This window comes from Miscanthus floridulus, chromosome 15 (genome assembly GCF_019320115.1).
Source record: "Miscanthus floridulus cultivar M001 chromosome 15, ASM1932011v1, whole genome shotgun sequence".
In the NCBI taxonomy this organism is placed as follows: Eukaryota; Viridiplantae; Streptophyta; class Magnoliopsida; order Poales; family Poaceae; genus Miscanthus; species Miscanthus floridulus.
Window position 1 is genome coordinate 23,069,930 of NC_089594.1, and position 22,084 is coordinate 23,092,013.

The window sequence follows — 22,084 nt, forward strand, 5'->3', positions numbered from 1 at the left end:
GTACCTTCAAATGATTCTTCCAATTTCTTCCATGCCTCATGAGCTCTCTCAATGTTCTTGATTTGCTCAAATATTCTCTCATCCAAAGCATCATGGATGGCACAAAGAGCTATGTCATTATTTTGGAGTAGCATCTCTTTGGCGGCGGTGGGAGCCTCTTCATCCTCAATCTCAATTTTGGTCTCCACCACCTTCCAAACCTTCCTATTGATTGACTTAATATAAGTTGTCATCTTAGCCTTTCAATAGGGATAGTTTGAGTCATCAAATTGGGGTGGCTTCTTGGTGTTGTTGATTTAAGCCATTTTTACACCGAAGGTTGTTAAGCCTCAAATCATAGTGACCTCGGCTCCGATACCACTTGAAAGGTCCTAATGGCTAGAGGGAGGTAAATAGCCTATTAAAAATTTCTACAACAACACTTAATAAACCGGTTACACAATTATGAGGTGAAACAAGTGTTGCGCTAGCCTACCAAAAATGCAAGCCACCTATCATAATTCTAGTTTCTATTGTCTCTAACCACACAATGGCTATGGCACTACACTAAGTTAGTGTGCTCTCAAAAGCTAACTAAAGAGCCACACTAACCAAACTAACAAGCTCTCACAACTAGCTACACTAAAGAGCTTGACAACTAGTTTGTGGTAATGTAAAGAGAGTGAGTAAGTTGTTTATACCGCCGTGTCGAGGAGTGAATCAATCAATCACAAGAATGAACATCAATGACGACCAATCATCTCAGAATCAAATGATGAACACAATGTTTTTTTTACCAAGATTCACTTGCTTCCCGGCAAGCTAGTTCTCATTGTGGCAATTCACTAACTTGGAGGTTCACGCGCTAATTGGCATCACACGCCAAATGTGATCACACTCACTAAGTGTCTCGATCACCAAAACAAAATGGCTCCTACCATTTATACCTTAGCCTTGAGCCTTTTGTTTTTCTCTTTCTTCTTTTTAAGTCCAAGCACTTGATCATCACCATGGCATCACCATCATCATGTCATGATCTTCATTTGCTTTACCACTTGGAATGTGCTACCTATCTTATGATCACTTGATAAACTAGGTTAGCACTTAGGGTTTCATCAATTCACCAAAACCAAACTAGAGCTTTCACACGGCGAGGCTCCCGTGCTGGCGTGGCGCAACGTTGGGCCGACACAGCCAGGAAAAGGGATGGTGGGCGCTGCCGCTGGTAGAGGCGGAGCACGTCATGTAGCCGAGGCGGATAGGGCAGAGCTGCAGCATCGTGGCGTCGGCGGAGTTGGCGGCATCGCTGGTCATGGTGACGGCTGCGGCGGCGTGACCTCAGGGAGGGAGAAGGTTTCCGCGATGGCAGCCAGGTTTTTGTTTCGGTGATGATGATTGGTTTTGATGGAGCGTTGAACGGCGGACACCGTGTTGAAGTGCGAGCAGGGTGCGGGGGTGAGAATGCGGGGTGAGAAGCATGGCATCCCACATCGAATTGTGGCCATTGAATTTGGTTAAGGTGTTTGATTAACCCTTGATTTTAATGGTGCTGAATTCGTGTGTGTATTTTTTTTGGTGCGCAATGGTTGGAGGCTCTCAGCGGGGGATGTTTTCATGGGGGGACCTAGTATAATTTTGACTGGTCCATTATAGTAGAGATATAAACCAAACAAAATGATAATGAGTAAGAAGATGTGTAATAATGATCCATCGTTCATTATGTTGGTTTATGCATATCATCATGCACATTAGCATGTCAAAAATCCTAATTGGAAAAGGCTATGTTAAATACAACTAAACTTGACACTTTTGTGGAGTGCTGGATGGTCTAGCTATGGGCATAAGATGGTTTGGCCTTGCCATGTCAGCAAGTCAACAAAGCCAGCCAGTCAGTCAAAGTCATGACCATTGGATGATTTGATAGGAAACAAACTCTACGTATAATGACACCTCAGTCCATGCAAATAGAAAGTTGTCCAGCCCAAACCAACCAAGCCACAATGTCAACACAAACTTACCTCACACAGAACACAACCACCCCTCACTCTCCCCCCTCTCTCTCATACCACACGACCTCTCTATTCACAAGAACCAAGATAGAGCAAGTAAGAAGGAGGAGGAGAGGGAGGAATAAGCCGAGAAGGACCACATGTTGTTGCTGCAAGGAGCCCCAAGGCCTTCCCCATTGTTAGAGTTAGAGATTGGAGGAGCTCTCATCCTCAAGCTTAGTAGGGAAGAAGAGGAAGGAGAAAAAGTTTCACCAACAAGCCCTCTACTGCAACCTAGGGCCCTAAGCTCGTGATCATGGGGTAAACTCTAGCCAAAACATAAGAAGCTAAACCTAGAAACCACATCTAATTAATCCTGTGAACAAGGTAGGATAGTCATGGTTGACATAAAGTTTTACCTAGACACAAATCGCTAATGTACCTTGATGGATGTGTCCTAGAGGGTGAGCCTTGGTGACTTCACTCTCGAGCTCGACGTGATCAGATCGGGCCATATCTTCTTAGGGTGCTTGGTCTGATCACGTCGAGCTCGAGAGTGAGCCTTGGTGACTTCACCATGGCTGACAGATGGTTCGATAGTAAATTTAACTACAAAGCTTTTTACTCGTCGAGCATTACTACTTTGGTATAGGGAGGTGTCTCTATCCTAGGTCGTTTAAAAAAATAAAACTTTTGTTTTCAAAATCTAAAAACTTAAAATGTAAATATGGGCCCCTAAATGATATCAAATAAAAAATTTCATGAACTACAAAGTTTTAGGTCTCTCTGAGATCTACAGTTTTGATATACTACCCAATCAAACAATAAGTGCATATCCCGTATGTCGATGAGTCAACTAAATTCAAATTTGATTAGGTTTATAGAAAATAGCATGAACATTTGTACACCCAAATAGGTTTGATATGAAAACATGGCATGATTAATCTAATAATACTTATTCCATATTATAAATATTAATATTTTTTCATATATGTTTGGTTAAACTTGATATTGATCAACGTACAAGATTTGCACTTACTTTGAGACGGAGAGGAGTAAGTTGGTTTTGATCCAACTTAATTTGAAAAGGTTATGAATTTATTTGCTTGACAGTTGACTTAGTCAATCACTCCTAGAAATACATCCTATTTCAGGGCGGTCAATTTCTAGAGAAGTTTCATAACGTACAATGCAACATGTCATTTCTAGAGATTAACATGTCATTTCTAGAGATTAACTATCTCAAAAAAAAAAGCGATTGCAAAAATCATCCGTGTAGTAATGATACAATATTGTGCGAGTCATGTCTGTGTTTCTGTGGACTCCTCATGGTTAATCATTTTACAAATACGGTCCTTAGAGCAACTCTAACTTTTTATATTTTTTCTATTGTATAGTAATAGAGATTTTGGTGGAACAATACCCTCCAACAGCCTCTTTAAATGGATCTCTAAATATAGATATTCTCTATTCTAGATTTTTTATTGGCCAAAGATGGAGAGCGAGGATGACTCCTTAAAGTGCGTATAAGATAAAAAATATTATTGGAGAGTACTTAAATAACTCTTTAAATAATGATTTAGAGAGTAAATTTTAGAGATGATTTTGGAGACGCTCTTATATTTGATGAGTCGGCAACAGTGTGACTGATGATTGATGTACCGCTGTCTCCATCACCCGTTTCCTCTTCACACAAAAACAGACAAACACTACTGACAGAAATGACAGTAAGTGGCATAGAAATCAATCATTTTACGGATGTGGTACAACATATTGAATGAAAATACGACCAGTTCCTTGTGGATCAACCAAGTACAAGAAGTACTACATTAACATCTATAATTCTATACGATACTAGTATGAACTTTCGGAGTCTAGTTGTTTAACAGAAAAAAACGCACATTACAAACACCACTAGCCACATTTTCACGTCATACCGCTTTGCTAATTTCTCGTACTCAGGAGTGATGATCCCTAGCTAGGCAACCCAAGTGCTAGATCGTCCCATGCAGCTAGCTAGCTATGCAACGCGTAGCATCAAGGACGACGGCATGGGAAGCATGCTCGGCTCCGGCGACGACGCGACGAAGCCTGGTCCGGAGTAGAATGCCGGCTGCGGCACGTCCTCCAACTCCATGTCGTTGCTACCAGTGCTGCTGCTCTGGCCGTCGACGTCGTCGTCGTCGCTCCCGCCGACCTGCAGTGGGCATGGCTTCTTGTGCGCGTCCCAGCGCTCGCCGGCGGACGATGCACGGCTGGCACCTGGCAGTGGCAGCAGGGCGGCCCCACTTCTTGCCCAACGACGCCCGGCTCGCCGAGCTACTTCCGCTGCTGCTCGACGAGGACGACGCCGTCGCATTCTTCTTGCTGGTCCACCCCCTCTCGCACGACGGCGCGCGGCCGGGACTACTGCTGTTGTTGCCGTCGCCGTCCGGGGCATGGGGCGCATGGTTGGTCTGAATCTTGTGCGCGTCCCACCTCTCGTTGGTGTCGACGCGGCCGGGCTTGGACAGCGACTTAATTGGTCAAGTCACGCGCCGCCGTTGTCACCGATCGACGGCGTTTGTCTCCGGCGACACCGACTAGAAGTCAGATCTCCTTCCTCTTCTCCGTGGGCCGTGGCATTCACCGATGCATTCTTACCGGTACATGGGCCCTTGATGGGCTAACACTTCCTGTTCTTACCGGCCTGGTTGGCCCGGCCCGAGGCAGAAGCGCTGCAAGTTTTTTGGAGCGAGCCCCGGAGAGGACGCCGCCGACGCCCGACGGTGAGCCCCGCACCGCAGGCGCGCAACCCCGCTACACCTTCTCGCCACCCAAGCGGCGAGTCAGCAGCGACGCGCGCCGCCGCCGCCACACTCACGTCCCGCCCGTTCGCAGCAAGGTGAGTGCGTTCCTACTTCCTTTCCTCCCTGCTTCATCCCTAACCCGGCAGCAGCGACCTACAATCTACTTCCCCTCTCTCTGCTTTGCCCTAACGCAGTGGAAATGGCGGCACCGGTGCCGGAGTGGGCTACCAAGGAGCCCTGCCTCATGGGGATCGATGAGGCTGGCCGTGGCCCTGTCCTTGGTAAACTCTTCTGACCGGTTGATATGCAATGTTGCATGTTGCTTCAAATCTTTTTGAGTTTTACTGCACAAATATTCAGTAGGCCAAAGTGAAATAGGTTGAACACTCATGGAAATGTGCAATGTTGCCTGAAATTCTAGTTGGTTTCAACGCATTCCCCAGCAAATTGTCATGAGCAGGACGCTGATTTTCAGGTTTTGAGCAGAAATGGAGTCTTTCCCAAACTCACTTCCTGTTACTGCTCGTGCAGGTCCTATGGTGCATGGATGTATGTACTGCGCGCGCTCTTACAATAACACTCTTGCCAGTCTCAAATTCGCAGGTCTTCTTCACTCACATCTTCTTTATCTGCTCAGAATACAGAAATGTATATGTAATTTTAGTTTTACTTTATTTCACGATGCACAGGTCAATATTCTCAGGTTCTGTGACTGTGAGCCTGTATCAGAGAGATAAATCAGGTAGCTTCAAAGTTATAACATAATCTTCGATTGGGGAAGGGCGGGCCTGGTGCAAGCGGTAGAGTCTTACCACCTGTGACCGGAAGGTCCCGGGTTCGAGTCGCGGTCTCCTCGCATTGCACAGGCGAGGGTAAGGCTTGCCACTGACACCCTTCCCCAGACCCCGCACAGAGCGGGAGCTCTCTGCACTGGGTACGCCCCTTTTTTTTATAATCTTTGATTGGTTCATTTGCGACCTCATTCATTAAGTGGATGCTGGCAGTAGTTAAGCACTTTGGTCGATTAATGATTTGGCATGATAGAAGCTATCATACTCCCTCCGTATCAAATTATAATTCGTTTGACTTTTTTGACCTCATGTTTGATCACTCATCTTATTCAAAAAATTTGTGCAAACATAGTCAAATTTAAGTCATTCTTGAAGAACTTTTATTAATAAAGAAAGCCACATGAGTAGGAAGTAGGAACATTGAACATGCTATTCTTGGTACATCACAATTTTTTTTGCAGACCCAAAGGCAGGAGCTTTGTGCAACCATATTAGTTGCTGCTAATTGCAATCCTCCTCTTGTTTCCCTTGTCTGCAAAATATTCTCCTCTCTAGTCCCTTTCAATGAACTCATGAATTGCAGGTGCTTCCATGTACATTAATCTTGTAGCAAACTACTAAACCCTTCTTTTTCAAAGTTTGTTAAAACCGTCAGCTTCTGACATCTTAGAGTTGAGTATTGACACATCTCCTGTATATCTGTGGCATACTGACATTTGCATGAATTCAACCTTTGGAGTGGTAAATCTTGAATCTGTCTTGGTACTTCGGTAGTTATTAGGCTTACTATCTTATGATATTTCAGCTGCAGAGTTGGGTGAAGCTGTTACTTTCCATGGGCCACGGAAAAGTTCAAGAGTACAACAACAACAACAACAACAACAAAGCCTTTAAGTCCCAAACAAGTTGGGGTAGGCTAGAGTTGAAACCCAGCAGAAGCAATCGAGGTTCAGGCACGTGAATAGCTGTCTTCCAAGCACTCCTATCTAAGGCTAAATCTTTGGGTATATTCCATCCTTTCAAGTCTCCTTTTATTGCCTCTACCCAAGTCAACTTCGGTCTTCCTCTGCCTCTCTTCACGTTACTATTCTGGTTTAGGATTCCACTACGCACCGGTGCCTCTGGAGGTCTTCGTTGGACATGTCCAAACCATCTCAACCGGTGTTGGACAAGCTTTTCTTCAATTGGTGCTACCCCTAATCTATCACGTATATCATCGTTCCGAACTCGATCCCTTCTTGTATGACCGCAAATCCAACGCAACATACGCATTTCCTATTGATCTTGTCTTCTGAAACAGATTCTAGTAGCACATTGACAATTAGCATAGCCTATTGATCTTGTCTTCTGAAACAGATTCAAAGACCTTGAAGGAGGAACAAAGAGAGGAGCTATTTGAAAGTTTAAAGGTCAATAACTCTATTGGGTGGGAAGTGGATGTCATATGCCCAAAGGATCTGTCTGCTAAAACGTGAAAAAAGTATGTCTGGCCTTTGTACCTATTGAACTTCAAACTTGGCCTTGTTATCTTCATTGATAACCCATTGTTTCAGGTCAAAAGTCAATCTGAATGAAATATCACATAACTCTGCCATGAGCCTTGTTAGAAAAGTGCTTGACATGGGAGTTCTACTGGCAGAAGTAAGAGCATATATTCTTGAATTCAAAAGGATTTCTTGTGCGGCTATCCTTATAAGATTATTTTATTCACCACATTTTTTAGTAATTATATTCCTTCTTGAAAAGGTATATATAGATACAGTGGGAGATCCTGAAAAGTATAGAATCAAGCTGACAGAAAAGTTTCCAGGAATCAAATTTGTGGTTGCCAAAAAAGCTGATAGCCTTTACCCTGTTGTTAGTGGAGCAAGTATAGTTGCAAAGGTAATTTCTCGAATCAAATTTCCTTGTGTAGGGTACTTTCTTATAGGCTTGCGTAGTTGTAAAGTTGTGATGTGCAACTGCGGGTCACTAGGGACAGAGCCTTGCGAAACTGGGTGTTTGATGAAACAGCTCTGAGTCTGCACATGAAAACTGGATCAGGATATCCAGGAGGTAACTGATTCCTTATTGTAAATGATTTTATCAAACTGTAATCATATCACTGTCTCATTAAAGAACATCCAAATTAATGGTGCAGACCCTGATACTAAGCAATGGTTAGAAGATCACAAGCATCCAGTATTTGGCTTCCCAACTTTGGTTCGTTTTAGTTGGGAAACTTGTATGCCCTTCTTCAAGGATGCAGTTGAGGTTACTTGGTGTGTTCAAATTTTCAACCTTTGCCCATTTGCGAACAAATTTCGTTAGTGTGTTTTGTGAACTGCAAAACATGATTCTGATTGCTATTATGTTTTTGCCACATGGTAATGATACGAAGGGAGTCTGATGAAGTTGATGAAGATGGGACTGACAATGGAAGCACCAAGCGACAAGTCAAGCTTTCGAGCCTAGGGTTTACTGGTTTCAAAAGGAAGACTGAGGAGATCGAATCTAGCGGAAAAGGCCGTTGCAAATTCTTCCAGGCTCGCAAACTTGAGTTGGTCAGGAAGTTCCAGTGACGTGTGCTAATTTGGTAGTGCTATATTTGTAATAGAAACTAGAGTGTATGGTTACGGAGCCGGATTTGATATCTGATTCGAAACTGGTAGAAATTATTTGTTGAGATTGGAATGGAAGATGATGTTTTCCCCCAATTGCTACCTCTGCCTTTGCTGCAGCAGTTACTGGATGCTACTGCAAGTTTATTTGCTAAAATTGCTTTGCTGTTTTGTTGCAACATTGACAGGCGTTTATTCAGGTCAAACTGTGGCGAGTCCTGCACACGTGATCTGTGTCTTGTGTGCAAGGAAACAGATCAAGAGGCTTGCCTTGCGGTGTTAACTGGCTGCAATCATCACCTGATGAGCACACACGTTGCTTTGGAAGTCAAATGCAGAAAGAACACCAAGATTTTCCTATGCCAGAAATCAGATAACGATTGGCATATCTCAGGAATGTTACCAAAAGATTCTGTGTAATTTTCCTCCCAGATTCTAATTACTGCGATGCTGCGACCTGTACGTTTATTGATCTAAACATATACAGACCTGGAGACCCTCATTGGAAGACGGCGAGTTCGTGTTTATGCATTGTGTAGCCTGTAGTGCCGAGATGACTGAGCTGATTGGATCTGGAGAACATGGCATCAAGAGGCTTTAGGGTATGCCCTTTTTTTTCATCTCTATGGAACTACTTGGAAGTTTGGAACAAGATCTACCAATGCGATCTGACTAGTTCCTTTACTTGAACAAGATCTTGGAGACTTCACGAGTGAAACGGCGAGACACGAACCGAGGATGAGATGGCTTTATATAATGGACAAGTCTGAAAGGGGAATTGGCCTTAACCAAGAATATTCTATACTTCAATAAAATTTTGTGGACGCACTAGACAATAGTTCCATTGTCGTCTAGTCCGGTTAGGATACCTGGCTTTCACCCAGGCGACCCGGGTTCAAATCCCGGCAATGGAAATATTTTTGCCTCTTCCTTCCACGGTTTTTTTTTCCCATTCAACCTTTACCCCATTTTTTCCATTCACCTTCACGTTGCCCTCTCTTCCTTCCACGATTTCTTTTCTTTTTAAATCACCTTTATCCTTTTTTTTCCATTCACCTTCACGTTGCCTCTTCCTTCCACGATTTCTTTCTTTTTTACAATCACCTTTACCCTTTTTTTCCACGTTGGCGTAGTGAACATGATACATTTACTTAAGTGTTCTATTCACCTTTACCCTGCCCACGCTGGCACATTGGCGAGTTAGTAAACACGATACAATTACTTAAGTGATGAATCCTCGTGTGACCCCCTGTTTAAGCCCGATAGCCAAGATATATAAAATAGTTTGTCCGCACAATTCGGCTGCGCATGCCACGGTCTCCCCTCGCCAGGCACACCTGCGCCTGCCTCACCAGCCCGATCGAGTCGGCCTCAAACCGGAGAAGAAAACCTATGGAGTGGCGATTTCAGTCACCTGAGATTCTAGGAGGTGTGCACATATAAATAAACAGTTTCTGGCCAAAGTATGATAGATACGTACCTTTTTTTCCAACCATCGAGCAACTAGCCAATGCAAAAGGTTCCACGGATTGATCCCACCTCCATCGCACTGCATTTCTAGATGCACGCGTGCGGCAAGAACCACGTGGCCCTCGACCTAAGTACAGCCACCTCAAACGGCACGAACTCCGTCCGTTCACCATCGCCGCCGCCGCCTCTTTCCTCCGCCCACAACCTCCGCCCGCCGTCCCAGAGCCGGACCCGGCCGGCCGTCGTCGTCCGGTCCCGCAGCCGCAGGTCGTACACGCCGCAGACGCGAAGACTCCACTTCCGCCCAAACCCCATGTACATCAGGTACCTGACGTTGCCGGCGGAGCCTCCGTCCTCCAGGTAGAACACGCGGCCCCCACGCACACGTCCGCGCCGGCGTACCTGTAACCCGACGCGCGGAGGGCCACGGAGCAGCTCCGGGTCATGAACAACGCCTGGTCCTCCAACGCGCCAGTCGACGTCACCTCCGACCACGCACACGTGTCGCCGTCGTCGTTGTTGAGTGCTCCGCCTGGAACACGATGAACGCCATCACCGGCTCATCGTTCACCGGCCATACCGGTCTCACGAAGACGGCATTGTCTTCCTGCACGATGCCACGAGCATCAGCAGCTTATAGAGGTACCGCCGCGTCGTGCGCCTCTGTTCCCCTGAGCCGCCGCCGCGAGGGACTGCTGCGGCTCCTCGTTCTGCGGCGCCTGCTGGATCAAGCACCTCTCGCGGGCCACCTTTATTCTTGGCCTGCTGCTCCCGCCGGCGTTGTAGTCGTCGTCGGTGGCGAGCTCAAACGCGAGCTTCCCGCGGTGCCGCAGTCGGACCTGTCGTCGCGGCGAGTGTGCAGCGCCCACGACGCGCCGATCAACTGCAGTCTTGGGGTTCTCTCGCATGCTGGGCTTAAACAGCGCGGCGACAATAAGCCCGCTGCCCCGCCGAGATGACTTTGCGGAACGCGGAGCGGTTCCTGTACTGGGCGTATGGGTCGTCGCACCGTTCCTCCTCATGCGGGAACGGCAGGGACGGCAGCTTCATCACGACGAAGCACGAGCGCGCCGGGTCGTCCATCTCGAGTAGGATCCACCCGCCGAAGGTGCTGTAGCAGCGGAGCGCGTAGCCGGGGCCCCACCGCCTGATGGCGTGCTGCTCACCGTCGCAGAGGCTCTGGAAGCGGTCGTCGTTGAAGCTGATCCACGGCAGCGGCGGCGGGAGCAGCGGGCGCTGCTGCTGCGCTGCGACGCGCCAGTGCCGGCAGACGGCGGCGAAGCGGACGCGGTCGGCGTGCGACGGCAGCCATCGGAGCACGACGCCGGCCAGCTCTGGTGGGAGGTCCGACGACCATGACGGCGTCGGCGGCGACGTGGCGCGTCGTCTGCTGCTGAAGCAGATGCCCATCACGACGCGATTACCCCTAGGATAAATGAAACAAACTAGCATGCTAGTATATCATAATTTGCATGAATTTAAACTGATTTCTTCCTGTTTTCGCTCCGCTCGACTCGTTGAATTCGTTAGGGCTCCTACTACTTTCCTTCGACCCGTTGTTTGACTGGGCACCCAGGTTTTAAATAGCCGGCTAAACCATTTAGCTTTTTATGTCCGAAAACAGGCTATAGCTGGATATAGCGGGTTATAGCGACAACTAAGGGCTAACTTATACATGAAAAAATTTAGCTAAATCTTTCGCAAACAAGTATAACCGTTATAGCCGTAGATTTAAAATCTCGCTGGGCACTGGGCAGTCCCGTAGGGCCTCTCTTGCCGACAACCCTGTGGGCCAAACCGTTTTCAGCCCATGCACCACCACAGTCCACAATACAGTTTTGGTCAAAAAGGCCGAAGCAGCCGCGGTACGAGAATTTGATTCCGCAGAAGGTAAAGGGCCAAGGTGCAAAACAGCGGAAAACAACTTGCCCTCCCTATAAGCCCAAAGCACCCGGTCCGCCACGGCGCCCGCCTCCCCTCGCCGGTGTTGCGTGTCCCTCGCTCGCGCACGCCCAGCCCGCCTCCACCTCCCATGCCGGAGCGACGCCGCATCGCCGGAGATCCGCCGCACTGGTGATCCCCGGAGCAGAAGCAGACGCGATGGACCGCCTCCTGCTGTCGTCCCGCCCACCCCTCCCGGTCCCGACCCACACCGCGACGGGCGCCGACGGCGACCTCCTCGAGCTCGACGTGCTCTGGCCGGCCATCCCGTCCGCGGTAGGGCTCGGACTCCTCGCCGCGCTGCCGGAGGACGAGGGCAAGAAGAAGAAGCGCGCCGTGGCCGGTGGCGGGGGCGGGGTCGGGGTCGGGGGCCCCGCCCGATCCGCCGCGCGCCCCGTCCCGGAGACCGCCGCGGCGGCGGCCGCGATGGCGAGGTCGGCACCGGTGCGGATACCGTCGGAGCCCGCGCGGAGGGGGAGGTGGGCCCACGCCGGCGGCAGCGCGGAGGACTCCGGGGAGGCCGTGGTGCCCCCGCACGAGATCGTCGCGCGCCGCGCGGCCGCGCACAGCTCGGTGCTGGAGGGCGCCGGGAGGACGCTCAAGGGCCGCGACCTCCGCCGCGTCCGCAACGCCGTCCTTCGCCGCACTGGCTTCCTCGACTGAGGCGGAGGCGAGTCGTCACGTCGCTTTCGTGATAAAGTTTTGCCCATTTTTTTTCCTTCGCGATTTTGTTTCCCGATGTGTTTGTGGTCCGGCTACTTTGTTTCCTTCCTTCCCCTGACGAGAGAGGGGTTGGAAAACATGAGGTGAGTTGAGGTGAACGAACGAGGACATGATTACCGTGTTGATCCATCACATATATATGAAAATTTTGGCCCTTATATTTGTTCCAATCCGTATGCTGTGTGTTACAAGAAATTAATGATTACATGGGCTAAGAGAGGCGGTTTCTCATAAATGTTGCCCAGTTCTATGCTCGTCGTGTCTTGTTACTTGCAAATTATGTCTGAATGGATGCCAAAAACGCTAGTAGCTTAATATCTGTATTTCTTAACTGACCATTAATATCTGAAATTGTTGAATTTGGAAGGACACCATTATTTGCTTCGTTAATCAATACGGGATTTTGTTTAGTTCCCTTATTCTGATAATAACCTTGTAATTAAAGTAGGTCTGTTTCTATAACCTGTTTCCATTCCTAGCTTTTGATGTTGAAAATTCAGCTGAATAATGGTAATTTGTACCTTGAGGTGCAAACTTTTTCCTTCCCCTGTTTTAGAGCATATCAAAATTGGCCATGCGGTGCTAAGTGGTATGTCAGCTAGTTCCATTCAGTTTTATTCATGTTGAACGTAGTCACACTAAAAGCTGAAAATGAATGTGAATTTGGCTGCTAGCTTTGTTTTAGACTTCATTTGTTAAGCATTGGTCAAGTGTTCATATATAGGTTATAGATAAATAACTTCAAGGTGAAATGTGATGAATTGATGGAGATATATTTAGCTCTTTTAGAAAAATCCTTATCTTAAAATTTCATAGAATAAGAATAATTGGTAGTCCTCAGCAATAGTTGGTGCAAGGTCAAAAAGATTAAGTTGATAGTGAAAGAACGTTTGTTGATTGAGAAGGGTTCATACCCTCATTTTATCCCCAGCATCCATTGCCCTATAATGCCTTTATTCAGGTACAAGGACCACCATTGTGCAACTCAGCAACTGTGGTGCTACTTATGAAATGGTCCCATAATTTAAACGCAGTGATGGATTGTTCAGAGATTCAAAGTGTGCAAAGTCCTTGGATTATCTCAATCAAGATACAGCTAACATGCATTTGCTGTTGTGTCCTGTGTGATAAAGTTGTTTGCTTGGTACATTTCAAAACCTTATATGCCACTTAATGATGATAGTACATTAACAAAAAGTTGCTTGTGTTAAGACTTAAGAATTCTTACTAGTGAGTACAATAGAGTTTGTTAGATTTCTGAAAATGACATGTTGCCACCAACAAATTATTGAGTGTTGCATGACTCACTTGTGCTGAGGCTCCTGAATAATATCTTATGTTATTGGGCAACACTGTAGCAGACAATTATTCCAACACAATGACAAAGTCATGCTGTAGCAGAAGACTATTCCAGCACAATGACAAAGTCATGCTATTGAAATTCAGTGAAATAAAATGGCCATCTTTAGTGAATACAGAAATAAGCATATACAATCAACAACAGTATTGAAGATTAAAATCAACATCTATACTTGGTTGTCAGGCTTTTTTGCACTTGCTGCCTTCATGGGTGCATTGCCAAATATATAATCTATCTGGAGTGGGTTCAATTGCATGTTCTTTTATGAATATACTTGACTGGGCATTTCAGTTCTCGGATATCATGATCACGAGAACAGTATTGCAGAAAGCGACTCACCATTTAGATGCATTATTTTACTGCAATGTTAAGCTCATGCTTTGGTGGTTCATGGAATTGACGCCGACCTGAAAGTGGCACTGCCTTTATGCTTAAACATTCATAATACCTTTGCAAGATTTGGTCCACTGTTAATCTCCCTTTATTCAAGCCCGTCATGCAACTATGCTTATCAATTTATTTGCCCTATTGGCTTTACATTATGAACCCAACTGTTCTGAATATGCAATGTATCTTCCATTCTGTACTGGGACGACGACCTCAAATTATTTGATGAGCATATGGGGTGTCCAGCTCATAGTTTTTATTTGAATTGGTCCAGCTCATCTCTTTGGTACAGAATAATAGCCTTGGATGCTTTCATCCTGTTATCATCAGAATTTAAAAGGCTCTGTATGTTGTATAGTGATGGAACTTTGGGGGGACCATGGCCCAGGCCCCAATGAAATGGTTTGCTCATGCAATCTCATAGATCTCCAACTTCCTAGTGTATTTCAGAGTTGTTTTTTCTTTGTTTCAATATGTGACGATCTCATCTTCATGTGTGGGAATATCTGCATGAGATATGCTGCTTCATGACCATACACGCCCGTACCTTGGTGGTTGCAAACTTGCAATTCTGAGCCGTGTATGGCTCATGTTGTGCACACAACTGCTCAGCTTTCAAGTTTTTTTCCCATGTATTTTGTATTTGTAGTGAAGCTCCATTTACTGAACTTTTGTTGTACACTCGTATCAATTTCGGAATGAATGCTTTTGGAAGCGAAGAATGGAGGCCCACCTGGGAATTCCTTAATGCTGCACTCTTTGTTGGCCCAGACTTTCATGTGAGATCTGTGATTTGTGTGCCTGTCATGGAATCTTTCTGTTTGCCGGAGTTGTTGCTATCATGCTATAGACTTGATTGTGGTCCTCTGCTGAGGTGTTAGAAACGTCCTGCCATCTTGTGTTGCTGCAGGAATATTTCCTATAGTAGGAAGATATTGTTCATTTTTACATATCATGTGACTTCCTTGCAAACTCATGCACAGTTTGTAGATATCAAACTTTCAAGGGACGGATTTGGTTGGATGAGAAGCTTGTAATGCTCGTACTCGTTGGTCGTAATGTTTGCAGGAGAGCATGGGAACGCACAGTATACTGCATACGTTAGTTCAAAGAAGACGATGTGTTATTGAGCACATCCTTTTTCCAATTTAGGTTTAGGGCTCTTTTAGAACGGAGGAATTTCAACGAAATCATATGGAAACCTTACAAAATCAGTTTATTTTTTACAGAAAAGAGTAGAAAATAAAAGAGTGTCTGCATTCCAAAGGGAACCACTCAAACTTGGGCAGTAACTTGAAGACACTTGAACTTTTGAATGCTCCAAATCAAAATGCGAGGTACCACCGCAGATTGAAGAACTCACACTTACTCCGGCTAAATCACTGGGAAGTACAAATTCCCATGCTCAATTTTATCGCATGGAAGTGCAGAATTGCAGACTTCCTTGGTTATCTCATAGTTGGCCTTGGTTCCTTGGTTATCTCATAGTTGGTCTTGATTAAAGGAGATGTGCTCATATGCCTTCTTTCCAATTCCTTAGCTTTGGAATCCTAGCGCAGTTATTGCTGTGAGATAGCTTGTTTGAAGATATCTGGCCTTAAGAGTATCTTCGGTAGTGCTATCTAAAACATACGACCTATTTCTGTATTTGGGTAGCCACCCATTTTCCCATATTTTCCTTCCAACTCCGGCGGTACAACCTAAATCAGGCTACCCAATCTAATCCTGGTACAGAATGACACGTAGGTCCCACGTGTCATCTCCGATGTTCTTCTCGCTGGAGCACACCGCGCGTCTGGGAGGAGGCTGAGCGCCGGGCAGGCCGCGCGCCGGGAGCAGGGCCGCAGCGCTGGAGGCAGGGGCCACCGCGCCGGGACTAGGCCGCGAGCCGGAGGCAGCAGCCGCCGCGCCGGGACCAGGCCGCGTGCCGGAGGCAGGGGGCCGCGCGCCGGGGGCAGGGTAGCAACACCGGAGGCAGGGGCCGCCGCTCCGGACCAGGCCGCAGCGCCGGTGCAAGGCCGCGCCGGAGAGAGACGGTGGCGACCGGATCCGGCCTCGCCGGACTCGTGGACCACGACGGCTGCGGCGGAAGGGGCCGGCGAGGCTCCTGCTCGGGGCGACGCCGCCGGAAAGACAGCGCTCGACGAAGGGGAGGGGGAGAGAGGCGGGTGGGAGGAAAACAGGGTGGCAGATTTGTTGGTGGAACAGACGTAGGTAGTGCGAGGAGAAATTCATTGCCCAATAAATTTAGATGGCCTGCAGGAGTATATATTTTTTTTATCTCCACTATTCAAATATAGGATATGTAGTCTGTTTAGTAGCCTAGAAATGCTCTTAGGTAACCTACTTATCGTTGTTCATTTGCAATAAGCTGTAAGTAATAAAGAGCAGAGGTCAAAATCTATCCAGTTTTCACTTTGGAAGTAGCCAGCACGTACAACTCTCAAATGGGGAAGCATTGAAAGTGAAGAAGGCCCCCCTTACATTGAGTGTTGTAGCCCTGTTTGCTACAGTCACGCTGAACTTGCATCCATCATGCAAAGATCTTGAAGCTGTTGGTGTACATTCAAGCAGTGAGGTATGCTCTCAAATTTGTAAATGATATCTCAGAAGAACTTGAAACACAATTAATCTGAGTCCCTTATGTAGATGGTCACCGATGTCCGATGGCATGTAGCAAATTTATGTACCTCAGGTTTTTTATCATCACACTACAAGGAGTGGCCTTTTCTCAGAGTTTTGATTATTTTCCTATGACATCTCGTTCTGTGGAGACTTTCGTATTGGATGTAAGTTACAGTTTATCTTCCAAGATTTTAGTAGCCATGGGCAACCATTAATTTGATGTTGCCTTTTCATCTCTAGGTATCACGCTTACTCCTGGCCCAGACATCCAATTTTGAAGGCCTAGGTTGAGAACTTGAGATTGCTGTTTGGGCTGGGAGCTAGCGAGCTGCTTGGCAGGCCTCTAACCCAACAACCCCTCAATACGTAACTAAGGTAAGATGGTAGGCATAGTGAGAAAAATATTTTTTTCCTAATAAATCTATTGGTACTTACTTCATAAATATGGGCACCAATTTTATATAAATTTGATCGAATTAGATAATCTGACTTAGGCCAAATCTAGAACGACTTTCATTTTAGGATGGGAAGAGTATTTCATTTCTATCCCGTTCTTGGTTTGCAATTTATATGAATTCAATTGGAGAAGCTTTGGGTGCCCAATCTTTTTTTTTTTTTTGAAAAACGGGTGCCCAATCACCCAGAGAGAAAAACTTGCATCCCTAGCTACGTTTTAGAAATCCAAATTTTAGCGCCTATATTTACTTTACGTCAAAATGTGTTCGAGGTAGCCAGTCTGAAATTTGGTACTTTTATTTGACCAATTTTAGTTAATCTCTATTTAGTTGTATGCCAATTTGCAACGGTAGTTGGTAGCCATGCTTTGTTACCACTTAACTAACTTTGGTGGCTAAAGTTAGTAAAAAACAACCCAACTTATAAAGTCATTCCGCTGCCCCGCGCGACCAACCTCACGCTACGGTGACGAGGAGCTAGCCATTGCAGATCTTCTTATCCTTGCGGCCTTCGAACCGTGATATTTGATGGGCCTACAAAAATATATATTTGTCTCTGTTTTTAAATACACCTAGAACACTCGTAACACAAGATATGCAAGGCCAGTCTCTGTGGAAAGTTTGATGACATTGTTTTCAATATTACCATACATAAAGATTATAGAATGGAATGAAACATGGATAAAGTACCCACCCTTAACGAAAAGTTCCATTCTAAGGTTTTATAGACATTTAATATTATGACAAATAGAGAGTTGGTAATTGTGTCAAGAGAGTTTCATTCATGAAACTCATTTTCTTCTCTCCTTTCTAAAAGTATTGTCACATCATCAAAAGTGTTTGTGTGACAGCTATTAAATGAAAATAAAACTACCACTGAAACTGGCCTTAACTGATTGCACAACCAAACATGTGTGGTGGAAGCTCTAAAAATTTGTAACAACCAATAATAAAAGCGTAAAATTGCAAAATCGGAGTTTGGCAAAATTTTGCCAAACAAAAAAACATAAACATGGGTATTTAAATACTAGTAACTGAAAGAGGAGGTGAGTCTTGAGAGCTCGAGGCATGGAAGGGCTAGCGTCCGGATGTACAGCCGTAGGACTCGCCCTGACTCTGCTCCCGCGCCTGTGCCCGCATCGCATCCCACACTCCCCGTGCCCCGCATCACATCCCACGCAGCGCCTGCGCTCGAACGTAGCACCCTCAACGACCCCTGCTCCAACGCCAACGTCGAGGCGAGCTGGAGGGAAAGGAAGGAAGGGGAGGGAGAGGAGAGGAGAGGAGAGGGCGATGCGCGTCGCGTGAGGTAGGAGCCGAAGGCTTGCGGTAGGTCGCTGTCCACCAGCTACCGACGCCATTGCAACATGTACAACACCTGATCTACTTTAAAACATCCAAATGCAACACTGGCAACATACGTCTCGAGACAGATGAAACATTTGAAACATGCGTCTGAAATACTTGCAAAACACCCAAAAACACATAAAAATCCATTGTAAAACATACGCAATATCCAGATAACACACTTGCAACATACATGTGAAACATATGCAATATTCAGATAAACACACTTGCAACATACGTCTGGAAAAACAGATGAAACATTGGGAACATAAGCTTGTAACGTACGTGTACAACCATTGCAACATCCTAATCTACTTTTTGCAACATCCATATGAAACATTTGCAAAAAAAAGCTATGAAATATCTGAAACACTTGAAACATAAGGCTTGCAACATACATATTCACCTTTCTTCCGTACGATGCAGCGCAAAGCGGGGGAACGGCCGGTGGCCATCCGGCGACCGAGAATGGTGACGCGGCTTGACAGCGGCCAGCTATACGCTTGTGCCTGGCCTAGGCCCAGCCGGCGACGGTGCGAGATGGAGGCGCTGTAGGGGATGGGAATGGCGACGCGGCGGAGCGGGGCAGGCGGACGACTGCAAGATGGACGAGGGCGGAATGGAAAGACGAGCGTAAAGTGGGAAAATTTGATTTTTTTTTTTTAAGCAGGGGGAGGGGGTGGTTCCGGACGGACGGACACTGAGCATTATCACAAAAAGGATGGAAAGGAACCTCTGTGTCCCTCGCTAGGCTTATCCTCTCGCCGAACGGCCGACTGCGCGGGCACAACGGCGGCAAGGGACGGACGTGTCACTTAGTAACGCTATCAGCCAACGCAGTCGGACTAGGCCGTAACTACGCACGCAGATTCGGGAGCCACTTGGGTTAGCTTTCCAGGCCCAGAAGGCCACCCTGGGCCATCCGGTCCACACGAGGCAGCTCTTCGGGCCGCTGACATGTGGGCGCCCACCACCGCGATCCCATGCCCTCCTCATCCTTCTGGGTCTCGGTGGTGGACCGCCTGCGCCTGCAGCCCTGCTCCCTGCATACGCGCACGAGGAGGCAGAGCTAGGCACCCCACGTGTCCTCTGATCCTCTCCGTCCACGCGTACCCGCCCCGGCCACGTCCTGTGGCGCCCGCGACGTGGCGGCGCGGCACGGGCCAGCCAGACGCCGCGCGCCCCGGAGGGAGGAGTAGGAGTACTCGTATATATCTGATGAGCGCGACCGCGACCGCGACCGCGACCCCTCCCGCCGCCGTACACGACTGGCACCATCACACCCACCGACCGTGCCCTTCTTCTGATGCTAGTAGGATCCCATGTCCGACGGCGGCGGCGACGGGCAGCGGCAATGCCGGCGGGGCATCACGCCCGACGTCGAGCTCGGCGCGGCCCTGGCGCTCGCTGACATGGCTGCAGGCAGTAGCGTCGTGCAGGCGCGGGCGCGGCTGCACACGGCCGAGGAGATGACCGACGACGAGGAGATGGCGAGCACGAGGCTGAGCCTCCAGCTCGGCAGGGTCGGGGTCCAGCAATCGCCGTCCTGCTCCAGCAGCTCCAGCGCCGGCCGCCCGCCGGCGCCCTCCGCCGCGCCCGGTGCTGCTCATCACGGGCCCAGGCCACGGCACATGCTCACCGAGGTAACTAGCTAGTCGGCGCCCGGCGACTAGTCCTCCTAGCCGTTAGTTTTAGTTGTGCGATTGTATGTGCCCGGCCGTCTGTCTGATGGGTCGTCGATCATCTGGGTGCAACAATTGATTCCAATTTCAGGCGGAGAAGGAGGAGAAGCGGCTGCGGCGTGTGCTCGCCAACCGGGAGTCGGCGCGGCAGACCATCCTCCGCCGTCAGGTGATGTCCATATCCATCTCCACGCTCCATGCATGCATGATCCAGTGCTGTGCTAGCTAGCTTCTGCAGAGTTCACAATTCAGTCTAGCTGCTACGTACACGATCTGGACGATTTTTCTCACGCACTAATGTGTATGCAAGAACAATAAAGCTACTCCGATCCCTTGCTGAAATTCAAGCTTCCTGCTTTGCTATTTGTTTCTAGGCGATTCGAGATGAACTGGCAAGGAAAGTTGCAGACTTGTCGTCACAGAACGAGACCATGAAAAAGGTGAGCCTTGCTGTATCATATCTGTGTGTACGTCTAGTACCTTTCGTGTACCAACGGATTGGTATGGTATGGGCGTACGTATAAAATTCTGTGTTTATAAAATATATGCAGGAGAAGGACGTGGTGATGGAGGAGTATCTTTCACTGAAAGAGACGAACGAGCATCTGAAAGCGCAGGCACACCACCTCTCGCTTTCGCTATTCTAAGCATAGAATGGACAGATCTCCTCATTGTAAACGCTCCCACGGCTTAATATAGTGTCGTTGTTAGGCCAAACAAACAGGGGCCTAGCATGTTCCAAAAGAAAAAGCACTTCCACTCTCCAGTTGTTCACTTGCAAGCTAGCCACATGACCGCCCTTCACTGGGTCGTACTAGCATCGTACACCTAGCCTAGTTGGGAACTGTTTCGGCTGTGCCTTGCTCTGACATCTGTATGGATGACCATGGCTGTTTGTCCATTGTGAGCACTGCCTTTTTTTACGCAGTTAAGGTTGTTTGAATGTACTCCGTAGATGTGTTTGGGGTGGACTGGGTGGAAACTTTAAGTTCCACCTCAATTTACTCCAATATATATGGATTGATTTAAATATATGTGCAGGATGGAAACTAAATTAAGCTCCACCTCAATTTACTCCCATATATATGGACTGATTTAAATATATGTGCATCTAAATAAGCCCTAAAGTGGCAATGACGACCTGTATCGCAACGCAAGCGTTTGTGTTGTGTGGCCATTGGCAAAGACGTATTTCCTCAGTGGCTCAGTTCCTTGCTCTTGAATGCACAGCTCACTCTTTAGAAGTAACCAATTTGATTGAGTTTTTCAAAAAATAATATTTATGGAACTAAATAAGTATTAGTAGATTAACCTTTTTAGCTTGTAGCCAATTTCAAATTAAACAATTTCAAGTTTGATTAAGTCTATTTAAAAATAGTGTTTATGACACTAAATAAGTATTAGTAGATTAGCCATAGCTTGCAACCAATTTTAAGTTCGACTAAGCTTATTTAAAAACAATATTTATATGATACTAATAAGTATTAGTAGATTAATTATAGAATAAATACTTTTTATAGCACACAGATATAAATGTTGATATTTTTTATATAAATCTAGATTTTATTAAACCAGATCCCTCTTAGATCAACTAAATTTTTTATAAGGTGTCATAGCTAGAGGGACCTAGCTAACAACTTTTTATAAGCTAGGTCGTTAAATAGCTTAAATTAGACTATAAGTTGTATTCAGATCAACTAGAGGTATTTTTACCAACTAGCAACTTATTTCAGTTAATTTAAATAGGGCTTTAGTCAAATTTGATTTTTTTTTACTTCTTAAAGAACGTGAAGTGCATTTTTTTTTTGGGACCGGAAGTAACTATATATTATAGGTTATGGGTATGATTGGTTGACCGCTATTATCACAAGAAGCCACATCTCTGCGGGCTGGACAAAAAGGCTCAATTGGTTTGGTGGTTTGTTTTAAGGTCGGTCTCAACAAGAG

At 46.7% G+C, this 22,084-nt stretch overlaps 2 protein-coding genes, 1 non-coding gene and 1 pseudogene across 3 annotated transcripts; all 4 read left to right on the top strand.

The window, feature by feature from the left end:
• Window positions 1–4,697: 4,697 nt before the first annotated feature.
• On the top strand, window positions 4,698–8,232 carry LOC136509059 (ribonuclease H2 subunit A-like; annotated as a pseudogene).
• Window positions 8,233–8,987: 755 nt separating this feature from the next.
• Window positions 8,988–9,061, top strand: TRNAE-UUC (transfer RNA glutamic acid (anticodon UUC)). The gene has a single exon. It is a non-coding gene; the product is annotated as a tRNA-Glu (tRNA).
• A 2,514-nt stretch (window positions 9,062–11,575) lies between these two features.
• Window positions 11,576–12,444, top strand: LOC136509361 (protein S40-7-like). The gene has a single exon (XM_066504180.1). It carries the CDS (start codon window positions 11,718–11,720, stop codon window positions 12,219–12,221), a length of 504 nt encoding a protein of 167 aa, XP_066360277.1. The 5' UTR covers window positions 11,576–11,717; the 3' UTR covers window positions 12,222–12,444.
• Window positions 12,445–19,777: 7,333 nt separating this feature from the next.
• Window positions 19,778–21,039, top strand: LOC136506563 (transcription factor HY5-like). Its single transcript, XM_066501476.1, has 4 exons — window positions 19,778–20,098; window positions 20,229–20,306; window positions 20,512–20,577; window positions 20,689–21,039. The coding sequence occupies exons 1-4, from the start codon at window positions 19,778–19,780 to the stop codon at window positions 20,782–20,784; spliced, it is 561 nt and encodes a 186-aa protein (XP_066357573.1). The 3' UTR covers window positions 20,785–21,039.
• The last annotated feature ends 1,045 nt before the right edge of the window (window positions 21,040–22,084 follow it).

Bases quoted from the DNA above. Each gene is read 5' to 3' on its own strand.
- LOC136509361 (XM_066504180.1), top strand. From the start codon at position 11,718: ATGGACCGCCTCCTGCTGTCGTCCCGCCCACCCCTCCCGGTCCCGACC.
- LOC136506563 (XM_066501476.1), top strand. From the start codon at position 19,778: ATGTCCGACGGCGGCGGCGACGGGCAGCGGCAATGCCGGCGGGGCATC. The intron at 20,307-20,511 runs GTGATGTCCATA...ATTTGTTTCTAG, and splicing joins AGACCATCCTCCGCCGTCAG to GCGATTCGAGATGAACTGGC. The intron at 20,578-20,688 runs GTGAGCCTTGCT...AAATATATGCAG, and splicing joins AGAACGAGACCATGAAAAAG to GAGAAGGACGTGGTGATGGA.